This window comes from Micrasema longulum, unplaced genomic scaffold (genome assembly GCF_059751315.1).
Source record: "Micrasema longulum isolate JH-2025_06_02 unplaced genomic scaffold, ASM5975131v1 h1tg000252l, whole genome shotgun sequence".
Lineage (NCBI taxonomy): Eukaryota > Metazoa > Arthropoda > Insecta > Trichoptera > Brachycentridae > Micrasema > Micrasema longulum.
In genome coordinates this window covers 632,057-650,181 of record NW_028277457.1, presented here as the reverse complement: position 1 = coordinate 650,181, position 18,125 = coordinate 632,057, and the positions used below count along the sequence as shown (strand labels likewise).

General features: G+C 36.7%; 2 protein-coding genes across 2 annotated transcripts; both read left to right on the top strand.

The window, feature by feature from the left end:
- The first annotated feature begins 82 nt into the window (after window positions 1–82).
- LOC148283219 (uncharacterized) lies at window positions 83–10,232 on the top strand. Its single transcript, XM_088223845.1, has 6 exons — window positions 83–584; window positions 1,567–2,974; window positions 4,558–4,615; window positions 5,461–5,579; window positions 7,030–7,235; window positions 9,866–10,232. Exons 1-6 carry the CDS (start codon window positions 83–85, stop codon window positions 10,009–10,011), a joined length of 2,439 nt encoding a protein of 812 aa, XP_088079971.1. The 3' UTR covers window positions 10,012–10,232.
- A 4,088-nt stretch (window positions 10,233–14,320) lies between these two features.
- prg (piragua) lies at window positions 14,321–17,381 on the top strand. Its single transcript, XM_088223842.1, has 2 exons — window positions 14,321–14,753; window positions 14,960–17,381. Exons 1-2 carry the CDS (start codon window positions 14,601–14,603, stop codon window positions 16,187–16,189), a joined length of 1,383 nt encoding a protein of 460 aa, XP_088079968.1. The 5' UTR covers window positions 14,321–14,600; the 3' UTR covers window positions 16,190–17,381.
- Window positions 17,382–18,125: the final 744 nt, after the last annotated feature.

The window sequence follows — 18,125 nt, the reverse complement described above, 5'->3', positions numbered from 1 at the left end:
TAAAATATTTCATAATTCTATATTAAATAAGGACTACCGTATACGTAATATCGCTTAAATCGAGACGCATCATTGATTTAAAATGAAAGAAAACGTATTTCCTTCCGATTTTCTCAATTCTAAAAAGCAAGTTCGTTTTAATATTTCGAAAATGTCTTCACCATCTGACCACCAGTTACCGAGACCGCTGAAGGATATTCAAAATACAAACAGCAATGGTAAACATAATCGGGAAAATACCGGACCATCATATTATCGGGATAAATCGATGGAATCAGGTTCAGTAATACAAGATGGTGTTTATTTGCCTCCAAGAAAATTTGACAAAGACGGAATCCAAACTAGCCGTGACTTTTTGTTGCTCCCCAAACCCAGCGATGACTTGGAATTGAGTGTTCTCGATTGTTCTGAAGTATTTACAGACAAAAATGATGATTTCCAAAATAGGAGAGATGAAAACGCGATTGGTCTCGGTGTTAAAGTGTATGAGAATGATTTTCCTTACTGTTTTCCGCCTACGAAAATGCCCCTTCACAGTGTCCATAAGGAAACCCCGTCTGAAAAACTTTTTGATCTTAATCCAGGTATAACTTATCTAATTATTGTCTTTATTGTTGTTTTTTATTAATTACTTACTTTATTAACCGGGTGGGGTACCATTATTCACGATTACCGTTATTCACGATTTTTAGGATATGGTCTGAAAATTAAAATATTTTAGTTAAAAATAAGAACTCAAATATTTCTCTTTTAAAAAAAATCATTATTCCATGTCCGCTCCCTAGTTGGAGCATATGGGGTCCACAAATATCCTTGAAGCTTCTCTGTCGGCTACCAGCTCCTGTGCATCCTCCCAAGTTAGGTTCGCATTCTGTAGTTCTGACACGAACTGCCGACGGACAGTCAGCAGTGGACGTCCAGGACGTCGAGAACCTGATGCCTTGTAAAGTAGGCAAGCGTGGTTAAGGCTCTCAGGACGCATCCGCAGCACATGGCCAAGCCAACCGTATCACCTCCGCTTGATGACAGTTGTCACCGGAACTTGCTGCGTCCATTCTCTTATTACTTTATTCCTCACAAAGTAAAACCATCGCACACCCAAGATTCTTCTTAGACACCTATTCTCAAGACTCAGAATTTTGCCGTTTTGGGCCCTAGTGAGGTGCCACGATTCGCATCCGTAGAGGAGAATAGGTGTTAAATTAACTAGCTTTGTTAAATTCTATTAATATAAAGTCAAAAATACTACATAATGGACTTAAACACTACAACGACCTACCTTACTACTTGAAAACTCTTATTGGAGACAAATTTAAAATCAATCTGAAAAAGCACATGATGACTGAACTAACTAGACTAGACGAGACATAAAATGACTTGACAATATTAAATTTCTAATGTAACCCTAACGGGTTTTTTAAAATTGTAAATAAATAAAAAAAAAAAAAAAAAAATAATGAAAGTTATGACAGTAAATTATACTAACAGATGATTATTATTGATCAAGTATATAATAAGTTTATTTGGTTTATAAGTTATTTAGTTTACAAGTTTATTTGGTTTCAGGGTTAGTGTCATCGGCGGCTCGATCCAAGAAAGACTTCTGTCTCGATAAACCTGACACAGATCCCGCTTTGGGCTTCTTCACTCTTCCTAATTCTGCCGGACTTTACAGTGAACAAAAAGCCACCTCCGCACCGACAAACGGTGTTGCCTTCGCCAAAGCTAACATCGCAACACAAAATAGTAACTTCAGAACTCATCTACAACGAATGAATGATGAAAACATCTTCAGCGGGCCTCAAAATGTATTAAAGCCTCAGTCTGGTCCTCAAAAATGTCCGACTCTAGGTTTTAGTAACAATATTAGTCCTAAATTGACAGCGAACGCACCATCTTGTGTTCCACAAAAACAAATTAATGTTTTTAATGCCCCAATACACAGTGGGAGCCATAATTTAAATCCAAACCGACGGTTCAATGAACCAGTTATGCCAAATTTACAAAGGTGTAATAGAAATGATCGCAGGTCTCAAACAATGCAAAATAATGATTTTTGTAATATGCAAAGGTGCAATGTAAATCGCGTACAAGTTTGCAATTGTAATGAGAATAATTATCTTAATAATTTACATGATTTTAGACAAAATTTGCAGTTGCAATGCGGTGGACACGTTTGTTGTAATTCAAACACTCAAAACTGCGGACAATATTTAGATTCTAATCAATCCAAGACGGTTAATAATGGATTGGAAATGAAACAGAAAGCGATGGAAGCAAGAGAAAAACAAATAAATGGAATAGATGTTTTAAAAGAAGGTGTTACTCGAGCTGCAGGCGGCGCAGTTTCGCGTAATTCAACTAACAACGAACCAACCGTTTCCGATCTGTATGAAATAATCAAATTGCAGAACCAGCAGCTGCAAATGTTACAGCAGAGAGTCGACAGGTTGTTAACAGTAAACGAGTCGAATGCGATGTTTCAAGAACAGACTGAACAACAGAATCGTACAACGAGCGATGTCGGTACAAATCGTAACGCAGCTCCGCAGGCTGACGGTGTTAAAATGAATTGTATCGAACATATCTCTATAGGTGTAATGACTAGTTTCGAATTGGTTATGAGTTCCAATTATGTGAATAAACGAAGCGTGACCTTCAATCCGCAAGTCGACGGCGATAAACAAGGAGATGGATGCGTGCAAACTACGCAGAATCTCACGAGCAGCAGTAATCCCGAGCGGAATGATTGCGGTAACTTTTTAGATGGTATTACGCCTTGTAATAAGCCCAGTTCCGCCAGTAATACTCCTCTAAGGGATGGTGTTGACGCTGAGCGAGTATTCGTCGAGGAGGGTGTGCAAACCGACTGTTTTACTCCTAAAATAAGCAGCGGGAATAGATTGTTACGGAGGCCTGCACATTTGAAAGGAAATGCACCGATCCCAGAGTACAATGAGGATCTCTATAATGAGTAAGTTTGCATTTAATTTCTTAAATATTCATTTTATTACATCTTTTATGAGCTAATCATTTCTTACTTCACCGTTATTTTTATTATCGTCTTTTACTTCCTCTTAATTCTTTTTCTATTCCCTTTTTTTTTCCTTTATTCCCATCTCGATACGTTGTATGTTATGTTTTATGTTCATTGTCTCTATCAATAACCCGTGGCCAAAATCGGTCTCGTTTTTTATTTTTATTTTGTATATTCTGTTTAATGATTCATAACTGTGTAAGTTTCAATAAAATAAAATAAAAACCAATAATTTACATAGTGTATTAGACACTAAAATATTTTTATAAATTAAAAATATAGAGGTGTACTTGTAAATGACAATTATGTATTATGAAATTCTATTACAAAATTGTCTAAATGTTTCTATGTCGTAGTTGTTAAAAAATATACTCTTCACAGGTAACCCTAGTGAGGGTACTTTAATTTTTATGTTTTATATTTAACTCCTTAAAAAAAGTAAAAATGCGTAGGTACTTAAATGAATTGTTATTTAAGGTACTGAAAGAGATCAGTTTGTATGTTCCAAATCCAAGATCTCATGCACTATTTTACGCACCCAGAAACCGTTCATCAGAATAGGGATAGGGTCTTTTCACATTTCTCTTTATTAGTTTTTATTTATAAATAAGCAAAAAGTTACAAATATAACAGTATTAATATTTCTTTCGTGCGACTTTGGATAGATTTTCTACGAAGGTGTAAAATATGCATATTTTGAGTTATCCAAAACGGACAAACTGCACACATGACATTTTGGCGCCAAGCTTGTACGCAATGTTTATCAGAAGCACGGTCGGCGGTCATAACGCGTGGTGTCAAAATGACGTGAATCGAACTGCGATCTGTTTTTCAAACCCAAAAATTATAAATGAAAAGTTGTTTTGAATACATCGATAATTATATCATAGAATTGTAAAAATATTCTCTTAATTATTTGTTGTTATTCTCGACTTGTGAAAATACCCCATTCACCCATTGATAGGTCAATTCGCTTGCTGAATACGGCTTCTCCAAATAATATGGACATATTTTTGTGTATACATTGGCGGTTAACCAGCTATCCGCTTTCTATTTATGAACTTGTCATACGTAATGTTATTCTACTTGATATTTACAGTCAACATTATGTAATGGTTTAAATAACATATATATATATATATATATATAAATACTTGGATAATTTCTATAGCGCTGTTTTTGTGAAAATCACCTCAAGGGCGCTGTACAATAAATAAATATCCCACCACGTCTTGCAGCTACAGAGCGCATGGACGGTTGGGATTCTTGTTCCTCGTCTCCAATTATGATATACATGAGCTAGATTACAGCACGTCTTGCAGCTACAGAGCGCATAGACAAAAAGAAATCTAGCCCCTATTTACATTTTTTATTTTTTAATTTGACAATAAAGTTTAAAGATTTAGTGATATTTAAAAAAAAAAATAAAAAACAAATTTATAAAAATAGAAGTTAGTTTACAACAACCCATGAATTAGTGAAGACTATGATTGTGAAATAAATAAATAAATATTTTTCAGAACAGAGAATGAATGCTCACAGCCAAATATTGGATGGACATTCTATAATAATGTCATGGTAAGTTAAAGACAAACTTAATATAACAAATTAATTTTAAAACAATCTACGTATTTGTGATTTTGAATGACCATATTAATGAAATATTTTTGATTAAATATAAGTTTTTTGTGTTTATTTTTTTTTAAAATTTATTTTAAGATGACCAAATTTTTTCTGAAATAATGTAAATATGACATAATGTGGTATCTGTGTAGTGTAATATCAGACAGATATTTGCTGTGTCATAATCTGCCATGATAGATTATTAATCAAGTGACTAATAATTAGGATAGGTTGAATTAATTACTTTAATTGATTAACCAACACAACTTATCCCAACCTAACCTAACTTCGCATAGCAAAATAAATAGAAAAATAAAACAATTATTTTTCTATTAAAATTAGCAGAAAATACAACAAACCTAACCTAACAGTAATAATTGTTATTACCGAAGTAAATAAATTTCTATTTTAAAAAGTAAACAACAAAAAAACAAACATTTCTCCGTAAGGGTAGTCAGAGAGGATAGAACATCATATCACTCTGTCTTTGCGGCTAAAAGGATTTACGATGTGAATGTTGATGGATGCAGAAAACTAGGAAGAAAACAATGGCACGATCAAGTCCATCAAATACTTGAAGATGGACATGTGAAGAGTAGGAATAATCGGCGTGTGTGCATGAGAAGATATATGAATACGAGGTATGTATGCGAAAACAGAGTGATGTGGCGTTCTATCTCCCTGCCTACTTCTACGGCAAAATGGCTCGATGGTTTGTTTGTTTTTTATTTTTAAACTAAAGTAGATTTTTCTAATAAATGTTAGCAATCAGAATGTAATTAAATCTATTTTCTCTGTAGAATCGAGTAAACAACATATTACATAGTCCCCCGAGTGCCGGAACATCTCCAAATACGTCGCCCTCAGAAGCGACAACCGCCAGACAGAATCACGGCACTGCTACTACAGGTGTAAACAGGTAATAAAAACAACGCAGTGTGAATGTGCATACAAATGCCATGAATGTAAATGTCGAGCGTATCTGGTCGACACTGATGACATTGTCAAATGACGTCAGTCAACTGTCGAGTGTGTCTGCCGGCATCTTGGTACCGCGAAATGAAAGGGACATGAATAAGTTCTCGCTGTTTCCCGACAGATGGTGTCATCATACCCTTTTAACATCGGGCAGCACTACAACCAACTTCATCATGAAGCTCACTGCTAGGCTTGAAATGACAGTACAATGAAATTTCGCAGTCAACGGGGGATTTTTCACAGAACTCTATCAGATATTTTTCAACTGATTCCATGTCTGCACTAGCCGATTCGCCAATCATTTTAAGGCAAAGCATGTTTGATCGTTATTTAAACCGATCAAACCAACCATTGCTCGCTTTAAAAACATAAACCATAAAACTTTTTTTTTATTAATTTTTTTTTGTTTTTTTACAATAAACGTGATAATAAAACAAAGTATTAAAAAAATGAAGCATAATTACATATCAATGAAGTACATATTAATAGAAAAATAGTAAACAAAAAAATCCCACAAAGGCATGGCCTGTTCGTGGGTATACAAGAGAATGTTAAAGAATTTTTACTCCTAAAGTAAATAATGGACAGTTATAATAATTTAAACAGTTTGGATGCTTTTTTGAAGGAAGAAGAACTCAGACAAAAAGCAGTACATGAGATATAGGCGCAACAGCAAAGGCTGCCTGCCTATAACCAATAATAATAATAATAATTTCTCCTCGTTTTTTTTCTATTGATTGCACTGTAGACTTAGGCAATTTGAAATTCCTACGTGCAACTGCAATTTTACCACCATTTTCTATAATTTTGACTATTTTTAGTTTATTTTCTAACGTCAGTACATTGCGAAAAATATCACGTTATAGTAAATCCGCACTCGCTGGTGTCGCGATCAACGGGGGTTACCCGTATATGCTATTCTTCTTGATGATCAATGAGGATGTTCAGTGTTATGGGTAATTGGTTATGAAAAATGTTTTCTCACATGTGGTAAAAATTAGAGCATTTCATTGTGTGGTGAAGTTTCTCAAAAATGTATAGAAAAATTCGTTAAAATGATTTGAATAAAAAAAAATTGCAACGTCGCAGGTTGATGTGAACAATAACCAATCAATTTTAGCGTTGTCAGCACATTGTGATAGATTTCCAGTTAGCCATTTTTTTTAATGTTTACCATATTTTGACAGCTACAGGGTTTCACTTTTAAATGGCAGCATAATTCATCAACGACAAATATTGACGTCACAGGTGGAGTAATTTCAAAATTACAAAGCTTTCCAATAATAAAGATTGAATTTCCAGTAGCAGCTATACTGCCACACAATTAATCGAAATATAATGGTAATTTCTCGACAGAGATCCTAACAATGTATTATGTTTAATTTCCCTAGAGTGATTCCTCAGCCCGTGTCAGCCTTCCCTCCCCGGCAGTACGAGAAGCCGGCCTCGGAGCTCAGCTTGCACATGAGGCAGCTGGCCTGCAAGTATAACATAAGGCCGGCAGCGATGAGGTTGCCCCTGCCAGCGCCCGGGGACGCTAGGAATGATCTGTCCCTAGCCACCATGCAGTATATGCAAAGATACCAACTGCTATCTGGTTAGTGAAAAAATATCAAATAAACTATTTATACTTAAAATATTAGAAATCAAACACTGATTTGAGTCTACTGAACATTTTATTTTATTTTTACAAATATAAAAATAAAAATCCTTGACAATTGTTTCGCCTTGTTAGGGCATTTTCAACACCAAATCAATCAATAAACTATTTATTATAACAGATACGGATGACATTTTTGGTAAGGGAATATGGAAGGGCATATTTTGTCCGTGTCCAGGTAATGAAAAATACAGTTTTTTGTGAAATAGAACCAGAATAATGCAATGTCCGCTCTCTGGTGAAAATCCTGAAAAATCATAACCGAAAAATCAGAATTTCCTGGATAGCCTAAAAACTAAAATAACATGTTTTAAAACTATGTTTGTTTATTAAATGTTTTCTTTTTATCCTTTAAAGCGATGCGGATGTTTCATATATATGTAGATTTGTCTAAAAAAATGCTTTTGCATTGTTATCTCTATTATCATAAAGAAAATACTTAAAATATGACACTTTTTTGCCACATTTAAATAATTGCTAGTGTAAGGGCCGGTTGCATCAAAGTTGGTATAATTTTAGTTTAAAGTTAAATATTTAAACTTAGTTAAGGCTCAAAATCTAGTAACTAAATAATTCCGTTGCATCAACATTATTTTAGTTAAGTTAAAGTTAGGAATGTTGCCACTGTAAAGGTTCAAGTTTCACCCTAAAAATTGTTGGGATTTTTGCGCAAGCACGTACTTGTTTATTTACATGTAGCAATACACATGCCCCGCGACGCGTCTTTGGGCACAAACGTTTAAATTTCATTCCAATTTTCATTGTGTGCGAAAGGGCGAAGCAACACTGCGCATTCGGAGAAGAAAAGAACAAAAGGGACATCGCCTTTTTTGAACTAGATAAAAAATTAGAAGAGCAAAAGCTAAAACAAAATGAAGAACTTTTTACTCTAGAAATAGAGCAAAAAAATTTTTCGGGCAATTATTGGCAGCCTTAAATGCCCAGAAAGAGTTAGCTGAGCTCAATCTAGCTCTATTTAAAAATAAATAAACAGCATTTCAATACAGTGATGATTTAAATTTATTTCACACCGCTGATGATCAAGTCCTGTGTTTTGAAAAATAATTAACAATTAAAAAATCAAATAATTATTAGTTAACAATATTATGTACTTTTTTGACTGATACCGTGTATGTTGGATTTGATCCGACGTTTCGGCTACCATTGCAGGAGCCATCTTCAGGGAAAACTGAAGATGGCTCCTGCAATGGTAGCCGAAACGTCGGATCAAATCCAACATACACGGTATCACCCAAAAAAGATACATAATATTGATAACAGTGACCGTGAAAACCTTCGCACCTATTTAATTATTAGTTCTTCACTTTTTTGACATTCGAAATCTTGCGATAAAGTCGGGCTCTTCCCACAAAAAATGGTCCGTTCGTGGTTTGAACAGTTTTTTTGTATCGGTTTAGAATATACTCGATGATAAATTCGTCATCGGAAGATGAAAAATCAGATAAAATTGACATTTTGTGCAACTTTTCACAGATCGATCAATGGATTTCAACACTCACGACGCTTTTTTGACAGATGGCAGATCGCATTTAACTTTAAATGGCCCCCTAGCGACCGGTTAAATAAAAGTAACTTTTTTGTTAATATTTATTTAACTTTTTTTGATGCAACGCATTTTGACATAAAAGTAACTTTTATTTGACTTTAGCCCTGACTTAAACTTAACTTTTGTCGATGCAACCGGCCCTAAGTATGCCTTTAATAAGTGTTGTTGTTTAAGGTGAATCTAAACGGAAATATGAAACTAATTATTCATAGATGGCGCTTTTATAATTTTTTATTGAAACTTTACACTATATTGATTGTAACAAATACCATAACAATATAATTTAGGTCTTTGTCACAAAATGGTGTACAAAACAAAACATATTTTATCTTATTTTTTGTTTTGTACTCCATTTTGTAAAAAGAATGTAAATTATATTGTTATGGCATTTGTTACAATCAATATAGTGTAAAGTTTCCGCAAACCAAGTTTTGTAAAATTTCCATTGAAAATAAACGTATAAATAGAATTTTTTAATAAAAAATTATAAAATTAAGAAATTTTTCTATTACTCAGTTTATTAATTTGGACTTTATTATTTTCTTTACCCTTTGAGACTGTATGTGTGTTCAAACGAACACTAACTTTGCAATATTATTTTTCCCATAAATCAAATAATAATGTCATGTTTTTGTGTTTTATTTCCCGGAAATCTTCTCTATGGCACCTATTTTTGCCCGGTAGGTTGCAATCTGTAACCCCGCCTAAAATGGTACCAGATTCCTTCCATTATTATTTGCATTATCTGAGGTCAAGTGCCAACTGGCCTGTGGCCTTATATGTTTAAATTGATGTATAAGGTTATCTTATAATTGTTATTTCTTATTGAATAAAATGGATTGTGGTGTGCACATATCTGCAACTGGTTCCCATACTCATAAAAAACACACAAATTTTCAAATAATTTTCTTAACAAGTATTTTTTACAACTGCCATATTTTATTCAGATTATAGTCATCGAGAACATATACTGATTAATATGATTGTTTAAAATTCTCAGTATCGAATGAGGCTCAGCAGCAGATTGGTTTAGGAGCGGCCAACTTTGTGGACTACCGACCACAACACAACCTGAAGCCGGCATACAAGAACCCTTCTAGGATTCTGGACATCACAGCACTCAAACAACAGTCCAAGCTATTGTAAACTTATAATTTATCTCAATCATACTCTTATTTTTATTCAACACTATTTTGAATATGTCTAAATGTTTGGTAGAGAAGTACTGGATTGTATTCTCTAGGGGGTTTATGGAGTCTGATTTCTTCTTTCTCAGTAGTCAATAGTAAAACTGAACAATAAAGTTTGATAGAAATACCTATGGAAAACTTAACACTGCAATCAGATTGTTTTAGCGATCTATTATAGATATAAAAGACGAGTGATGTTTAATTCCACAAATTTGGAAAAAACAGTGACAGATTTCATCGCTTTTGAGAAATTTTAAAGCTGGTATCATTACAAAAACTGTAAGGACAAAAAATTCAAAATTATATAGTAGCAGTAGAATTTGATTACTTTTATCTAAAGGACTTTTCTACAAAGTGTTATGGGATTTATATAATGTTATTTTAACTAGTTTAAATATGTATATTGTTGTGGTTCTTCTTTTAAGAAGTTCTAACTATCCCGTCCCTTTGAACCTGATGCTTTTCAATATGGGTTTCTGAGAAGTAAAGTATTAAAAAATAGTTAGTCAATTTATTATAATGGGTACAGCAATGGGGTATGTGTTTGCTGTTCATTAAGTAATTCTACATCAGGTTTATTTTGTTAATTTATTGATTTCTAAGTACCGTATTTTTCAGACCATAAGATACACTTTTTTACTCCGAAAATACAACCAAAAATTGGGGTGCGTCTTATGGTCCGATGCGTCTTATTGTCCAAAACATTTTTATTTTTCTAAAAATTAATAGAAAAATTTTGGGGTGCATCTTATGGTCCGCAAAATACACTTTGTTAGTCTTTTATTTGTATAATAAATTACAATGAACTTCCACCAAGAGTTTTACAAATTTAAGACTTGACTGTTTTAGCTATCAATTATTAAATGACTGCAAACTTGATGAAGTTAACATTTATTATTTTTTAGTGCAATTGTATTGACAAGGTTTGTAAATATTTTTGAATGTATATATGTAATAAAAATAATTCATTTAAATTATGTTTGTTTTATTTTATTAAGAAAACACAATATGTTCCAAAACAACTTATGTTCTCTGACAAAGAGTCAAATATATAAAAGTAACTCTCTCTCTATCCAATTCTTGTCCTCATGACTTAAGTCTAAAATGGAGGCAAAAAAAAACAATTTTTATTATTTTGTCTCTGTTATGTTTTTTTTCTTTCATAATTTATCTTTAATAATTCCAATAGATCTTGGTATAAAATAAACAGTATTTTTCGTGAACTCGCTCGGAATAAATGCCGTCCTGTATTTATTTTCGCAGCGCTCATGTGTGATTTGCAACCGAATATTCATATTGTCCCGCACGGTGGAGGCTGTTCACGGAGCTGGGACAAGACGATATTGCAGGGGCAAATCATCAATATAATCGATCATGCGCAGCTTACCATTATACTTGACTATCAATAATAATGTTTTATTGTAGTTTTAATTATAGGAAAAAAAATAATTATAAATTAACATCACCATTTATATCTTCTTCAAAAAATAAATGTAAACATCTACCATGTAAACCCAGCGCCCAGCCCGTTTCCAGTGGGGGATTGAAACTGGCTGATTACTGCAGCTTATTTCTTCATACAAAATGTATACTGTATTTTTACATCTCAAAACCTAGTAGCTACATTTTCCTTCCTGAGTTCACTCGCAGATATTATTTGAAGCTTCTCTATTTGGAGAATAGCATTTTGAACATTATTTCATAACGACCGTTTTCCTTTAATAGTATTCTGTTGACATATGACAATTTGTTGGTATTGTTACAATGTCTTTTTAAAAAAAAAGAAATATTTGCATTCTTATGATTCAATAATAATATGGCGTACTTTAATGCATTATCACGTATGCATAGAATTAAGAATAGTCTGCATGTATGTTAAGATTGAATAAGAAAGTAATGCTTGTGTTGATATCTTTAACGATACATGAAATAATTATAGGAAAATTGTAACGCAATTTATAAAATCAAATAGTCACTTATGTTAGTTATGTAAAATAATTTGAAATAACCTGTTGGTAATAATTTATTGTAATAACTTTTATCACAATCCTAGAATAAAAACAACAATCTTTTTTTATTAAAGAAGGCAAAAACATGTACAGAAAATATAAAAAGAAAAATAAATATACCCACTAAACCGCGAAACCGGCTTGTCAGCAGGTTTCTTATTTTTCCTTTACAAAGAGAAACGTTAGAGAAATTATATAAATTCAAAAAGTAATATAAACATTATTAAGAACTAAAAGCATACCTAATTTTCACACAAAATTTATTTATAAAAATTAAAATGGATTCTTCTTCTTCTTCGTTTTTTCATGGCCTTTTCACATCTCAACTCGGGTGTTCTGGCCAGTGTCGAGTATTTTTGTTTTTTATATACATATTACACATGTGTTAGTAATATAATATGTACAAGTTAGTATGTTAGTATTTAATATAATATATACATATAATAATAAAACATATTTACAGCTTTACACCATTTACAACTAGATATTTACATAGGATTTTAAATACACGTTTATTGGGTGGGGACAGGAGAGTAAGAATATGAATAGGGAATGGGATATTAATATCAGAGAGGTCGGATAGGGAATCAGGATAACAATCATTTATGGGGCATCCAAAAAAAATATGGTTTAAATCTTCCTCATCTAGCTGACATTCGCAAATGGCAGAGTCCCGGACATGGATTCTGAACAGGTGAGAACCATTGCAGCAGTGCCCAATGCGCATTCTGCATATGGAGGATGTCTCAAACTTGTTCAGAATCACTTTGGAAAACCAAGGCTTTTCTGTTACATTTGGTATCAGTTGGAAAAGATGTTTACCCTTGGCTTGGGAAGAGGCTACCCAATATTCTGCGAAGTTGGTAAATATAAGTTTTTACATCATTACTATTATAAACTTTGTTTTCTTTATTTGTGCATGCTGTGTTCACATATAATTGAAGAATAATCTAAAATAACAATCTGTGATTATTATAACAATGTCATATGTATTGTTTGTGAACCACAATAAATAAAATAAATGTATAGTTTTTGTGCATTTTATAATAAAAATAATATAGGTATGCAAAAATGAAATATAAACATAAATACGTAGTGTTTAAAACTGTCAACATTTAGTAATGTCTCTGTATATGAAGTCTTCTTTGTATATTCTCACATGTAAAAAAAGTTTTTTAAAAGTATATTGTTAAGTGATCAACACGGGGAACGCCAGTGAGGACACATTACTTTTATTATTTATTATTGTTTATAATGGGAACAAAATGAATAACTAAATACAATAGTTACAGCACCCTCTTTAATTATTCTTACACACAATTATGTTTTTATAGTAATATCTCCATAGAAATAAGTGTTAATTAACGATGATATTGCATTATAATGTAAATTGTAATTATCCTTATCAATGGAGATTATCAACTTGCAAATATTTCCCGTGATATGGGCACACGAAGCCGCAGCATTAAGAAGGGCGGTGCACAGCAATGCCGGCGTAGATATAGAACTCTCACTATCAAAGTCAAAGAATCCATCCACTCCATCTACCACAATGGTTTGAGGGATTATCTTCCAAGTGTGAATCAAACAACATTTGCTTATTATTTCATTCCAGTTCAGTGGATAAGTAAATGTTATTCGTCTTAGGATATTTTTGTCTGGCGGCAGCTGTAGGGCGACATCCTTAGGCAGTCGGTCTATCTGGGTTTTTGATATAAACAGAATGTTTCCATCTTCAGCACTAGCAAATGCGTGCGAGAATGCAAATGAACTTTTGGACTCTTTTGGCCCCACGAACAACTTTGTCATCACATTTTTTGGCTTCATTTTAAACTAAGAACTGTAATAAAAACATAGACTAAAACTGGCGAAACAAACAACGTAGCGAGCAGCGACTGAAAAATCAAACTGGCCATAAAACCGCCATAATAAATGTCAAAATATTACGAAGCGTAGTTTACTGTTTTACCCACGTTTTACTAACAAATTTCCAAACCCCCCGCATTGTTTAGGCAATCACAAGATTTATGTTAGTAGTTATTATTTTCTGTCGAATTTTCATTGATTCGCTAGTACCGTTTTTAAGAGAATTACAATCGGCATGGTAAATAAAAATATGGAACTTTAAGTCATTCACAGTTTTATTTACGGTTATTTTCAATAATAAATTTACAGTAAAAATAATAGTTTTAGTTTGAACGTCTCCCGCTAGGCTAAAACACTAGCGCATTGTTTCTTCATCGGGAAGAAAACGCTACCGCGGGGGGACTCTCCGGCCCCCCGTAGCGACCCGGCGCGGTCCCCGTGTGCGCGCCACCCTCGCGGGAATCCGCCCAATCGAGGCACAGCCCTAACCGAAATGGCTGCCGGCCCCGACACATTGCGTCGTTTCTGAAAATTTCCGTCTTCTCTCTTTCGAGTGTTCCGATCGCGGTCTATCGTCATCCAGCCGGCTCGCAGTCCGAAAACATCGATCCGTCGAGTCTTCGCGGCGGCTGAACTAGCCTGATTTGACTGAAGGACGGTTTCCCGAGACATGGAAGAAGACTCTTACATCGTGTCTAATTTCCACTCGATATGTCGGCTGTGCCTGCGCAAGAACGGAGCCATGAGCTCCCTGTTCGAGTACGTGTCCGAGGATAGCGAGGTGCCCCTGTACGAGCGGATATCCGAGCTGACGGAGCTGCAGGTACGTGTGTGTCCTTATTGTAGCGTGTCGCCCGTAGTCTAGTCTGTAATCTAGCCCGTAATCTAGTCCGTAGCCCGCAGTCCTCGCTGCGAGCGGCGAGCGTATCGATCGCCCGCCCCGTCGTCCCGGCGCGAACTCGAGCGACGCATAGTATAACAATAACAGACGGTGCGGAAAGAATAAATCAGGGTGGTGAAACATTCCAGATCCAGCCCAACGACGGCTTGCCGGGCCGCATCTGCCACCGCTGTCTGTACAAGACGGAGAAGTGCATAAAGTTCCGCTCCCGCTGCCTCGCGTCGGCCGCCAAGCTGCGCCGCCTCACGCGCCAGCCGCCCGCCGCCCCCTGCGTCGTCATGGTGGTGGACCCCGGCCGGGCGAGCCCCGCGTCCGAGGCCGGCAGCCCCTGCCCGTCCAGCCCTGCCAGCCCGGCCAGCCCCCGCAGCCCGCCGAGCCCGCCGAGCCCGCCCAGCCCGCCCGGCGCCGTGTTCATGTGCCAGTACTGCGACCGCGCGTTCGTGGACGCCGACAACTGCCGCGAGCACGAGCGCGGCGAGCACGACGAGCGCGCGCCCTACGGCTGCGGCGCGTGCGGACTCGTGTTCGCCGAGCGCGCCAGCCAGGCGGCGCACGCGCGCGCCGTGCACGCGTGCGCGCGGCCCTACCCGTGCGGCCAGTGCGCGCGCGCCTTCAGCCGGCGCTCGGACCTGCGCAAGCACGCCGTGGTGCACACGGGCGCGCGCCCCTTCCGCTGCCGCCACTGCGGGAAGGCGTTCTCGCGCAACACCAACCTGAGCAAGCACCTGCGCATCCACGCCGGCCACCGGCCGCACGTGTGCCCCCAGTGCCCGCGCTCCTTCGTGGCCAAGGGCGACCTGGCGCGCCACGCGCTCGTGCACAGCGGCGCGCGCCCCTTTCCGTGCGCGCACTGCCCGCTGGCCTTCGGGCGGCGCGACAAGCTGGCCAAGCACGAGGCGCGGCACGCGCGCGCGCCGCCGCCGGAGGCCGTGGTCGTGCACGTGGACCCGTACGGCGACTTCCCCGGCGTGCCGGAACACATCGCCGGCGGCGGCTTCCTGGGCGCGCTGAAGGCGGAGCCGGAGTCGGACGGGGAGGCGGAGGCGGAGCGCGCGCGCGCCTTCGCGTGCCCGGCGTGCGGGAAGACCTTCACGCGCAAGCGGGAGCTGGAGCGCCACGCGGTGGTGCACACGGGACACAAGCCCTTCGAGTGCTCGCGCTGCGACAAGAAGTTCGGGCGCAAGGACAAACTGGTCCGCCACGAGCGCATCCACGACGAGCGCAAGGAGTTCTCGTGCTTTGAGTGCGCGGCGTCCTTCAGCCGGAAGGACTCGCTCATGTCGCACCTGAAGACTCACTTTCCGGAGCTGCTGCCCCGGGAGGGCCACAGCCCCCCGCTCCTTCCGGAGGGGGACTGAGGACCGACCCTCCTGGCGCTGGACTCCTCCGAGGAAGTGCACTTTTTCTACAACTGACAGTTCGGCCCCTAGTGAACATAGACCGCTGTAGATATGACATATACGGATCGAAGTGTAACTATAAACAATACTTTGCAATCAATTCAAGTGCCGACAACTTCTAGTGTATTTTTTTTTATACGGGGCGTGCGATCTATACATGCCAAATCTTTGTCTGTTTCAATATTTGGTTTTTCTTTTGTTTGTGTTTATCTGAGTAACAATCATAACACTAATGTACAAATGATGCCTGATCATAAAATAGTCATTAGTAAGTTTTTGACCCTAATTATAGCTAATCAGGAGCTAGTGACGCTTCCTTCTCGCCGCAACGCATCGCTTCACTCATTTGTTTTCTTTTCTTAATATGATCTGTTAGGATCTGCTAGTGTTTATCTTTCCCGGGACTGTTTTATTATCCCGTTACTCGAGTTCGAGTACTGCAGGTTTCCTTCGCTAGTTGTTAACTCCTTGGAGTATATCCGAATGGATTGTGATCCTTAATGTCGAGCCTTATTAAAACATTAATAATTAACAAGAAAATATATTCATTTTATTTTGTGTGTAACATTTTCAAGAAAATAATGTATTCACTAGTAAAATTTCTCGCTAGAAGCTCATTGTAATTTCTGTTTAAAAAAAGTTATCGAGTTGGTATTTATGTTTTATATCAAAACTGAGTTATTTAAACGGTGAAATCATCGAAAGTCATTTCAATAAACCCTCATTAGGAACCCAGAACAAATTGGTACATAAATTTACCGCCAGATTTGAGGACTGTTTTTTCAAAACACTACAATCGCTTGAAACTTAATTTTCCAGGAGTGAAATTTTTGTGATTCACATCAAATCGCGTTACAATCATTGTTTAAAAAATTACACTTCACAATTACTTACGGCAATCGAATAATTGTAATTTGATTAAAATTATTTATTGACAATTCTTGATGGAATTCCATTGTAATGATGTAATAACTTATATTTACTTATAAGTTACTAATTAAAAATATTTAGTACACCTGCACTTATTTTTTCGACCAATTAGCGCTCTTACCCTCTAATGGGCATCATCAGACTGGTATTTATTTATTTATTGTGGATAACTTATATAGCGCCATTTTCGTAATAAAATACCTCAAGGGCGCTTTACATGGTGATTCTATTGTTAAGTTAATTTAATTGAAGCTTTTCAATTTGTAATTTAATTAAAATAATTTATTTTGTTGTATCGTGCTACGGATTTATTCAAATGATTTAGAGAACAAGTGGGTTTTAAGTTTTTTCCGAAACATCACTTCACTTTCACAGCCTCGCACCTCTGCTGGGAGAGCATTCCATGCAATAGGGCCTGCGACCGCAAAACATTATATTATATTTATATAGTGTTAGGATAATTTATATAAAACTAAATATTATCTCGAGTGTAGGTACATTTAAAAATAAGTTGAAAGAGATTTAGTTGGACTAGATTTAGTCAGAAATGTAGTTGCACCCTGTACATTGTTTTAAAACAATGAAGGCGGCATCTTCAGACTGGTATACACTGTATACTATACAGTAGGGTGGCCGATATTTTTTTTTTCCGAATTTTGAAATAAAAGGGGTCTAAAAAGTTGCCCTTTGGATTACTCGAAATGCAAAAAATATCAAAAAAATTATTCGATACTACTTTTGGCCCTCAACCAGAGCTTTAAGTTTTCAAAAAGCTGATTTTTATGCAAAACAGCCGTCATTTCGTATTTAAGTAAAGAAAATCAGTCCAATTAAAGTTTATAATGCGCATTAAACCTTATTGAATAAGCATCTAAGGGCGTGAGTTGCACTTTGTTTTGCAATAAATGGGAAGCATTGTTTTATTGGGTCATCATTTTCGTCAATATTAGCCAGGCGCTCAACG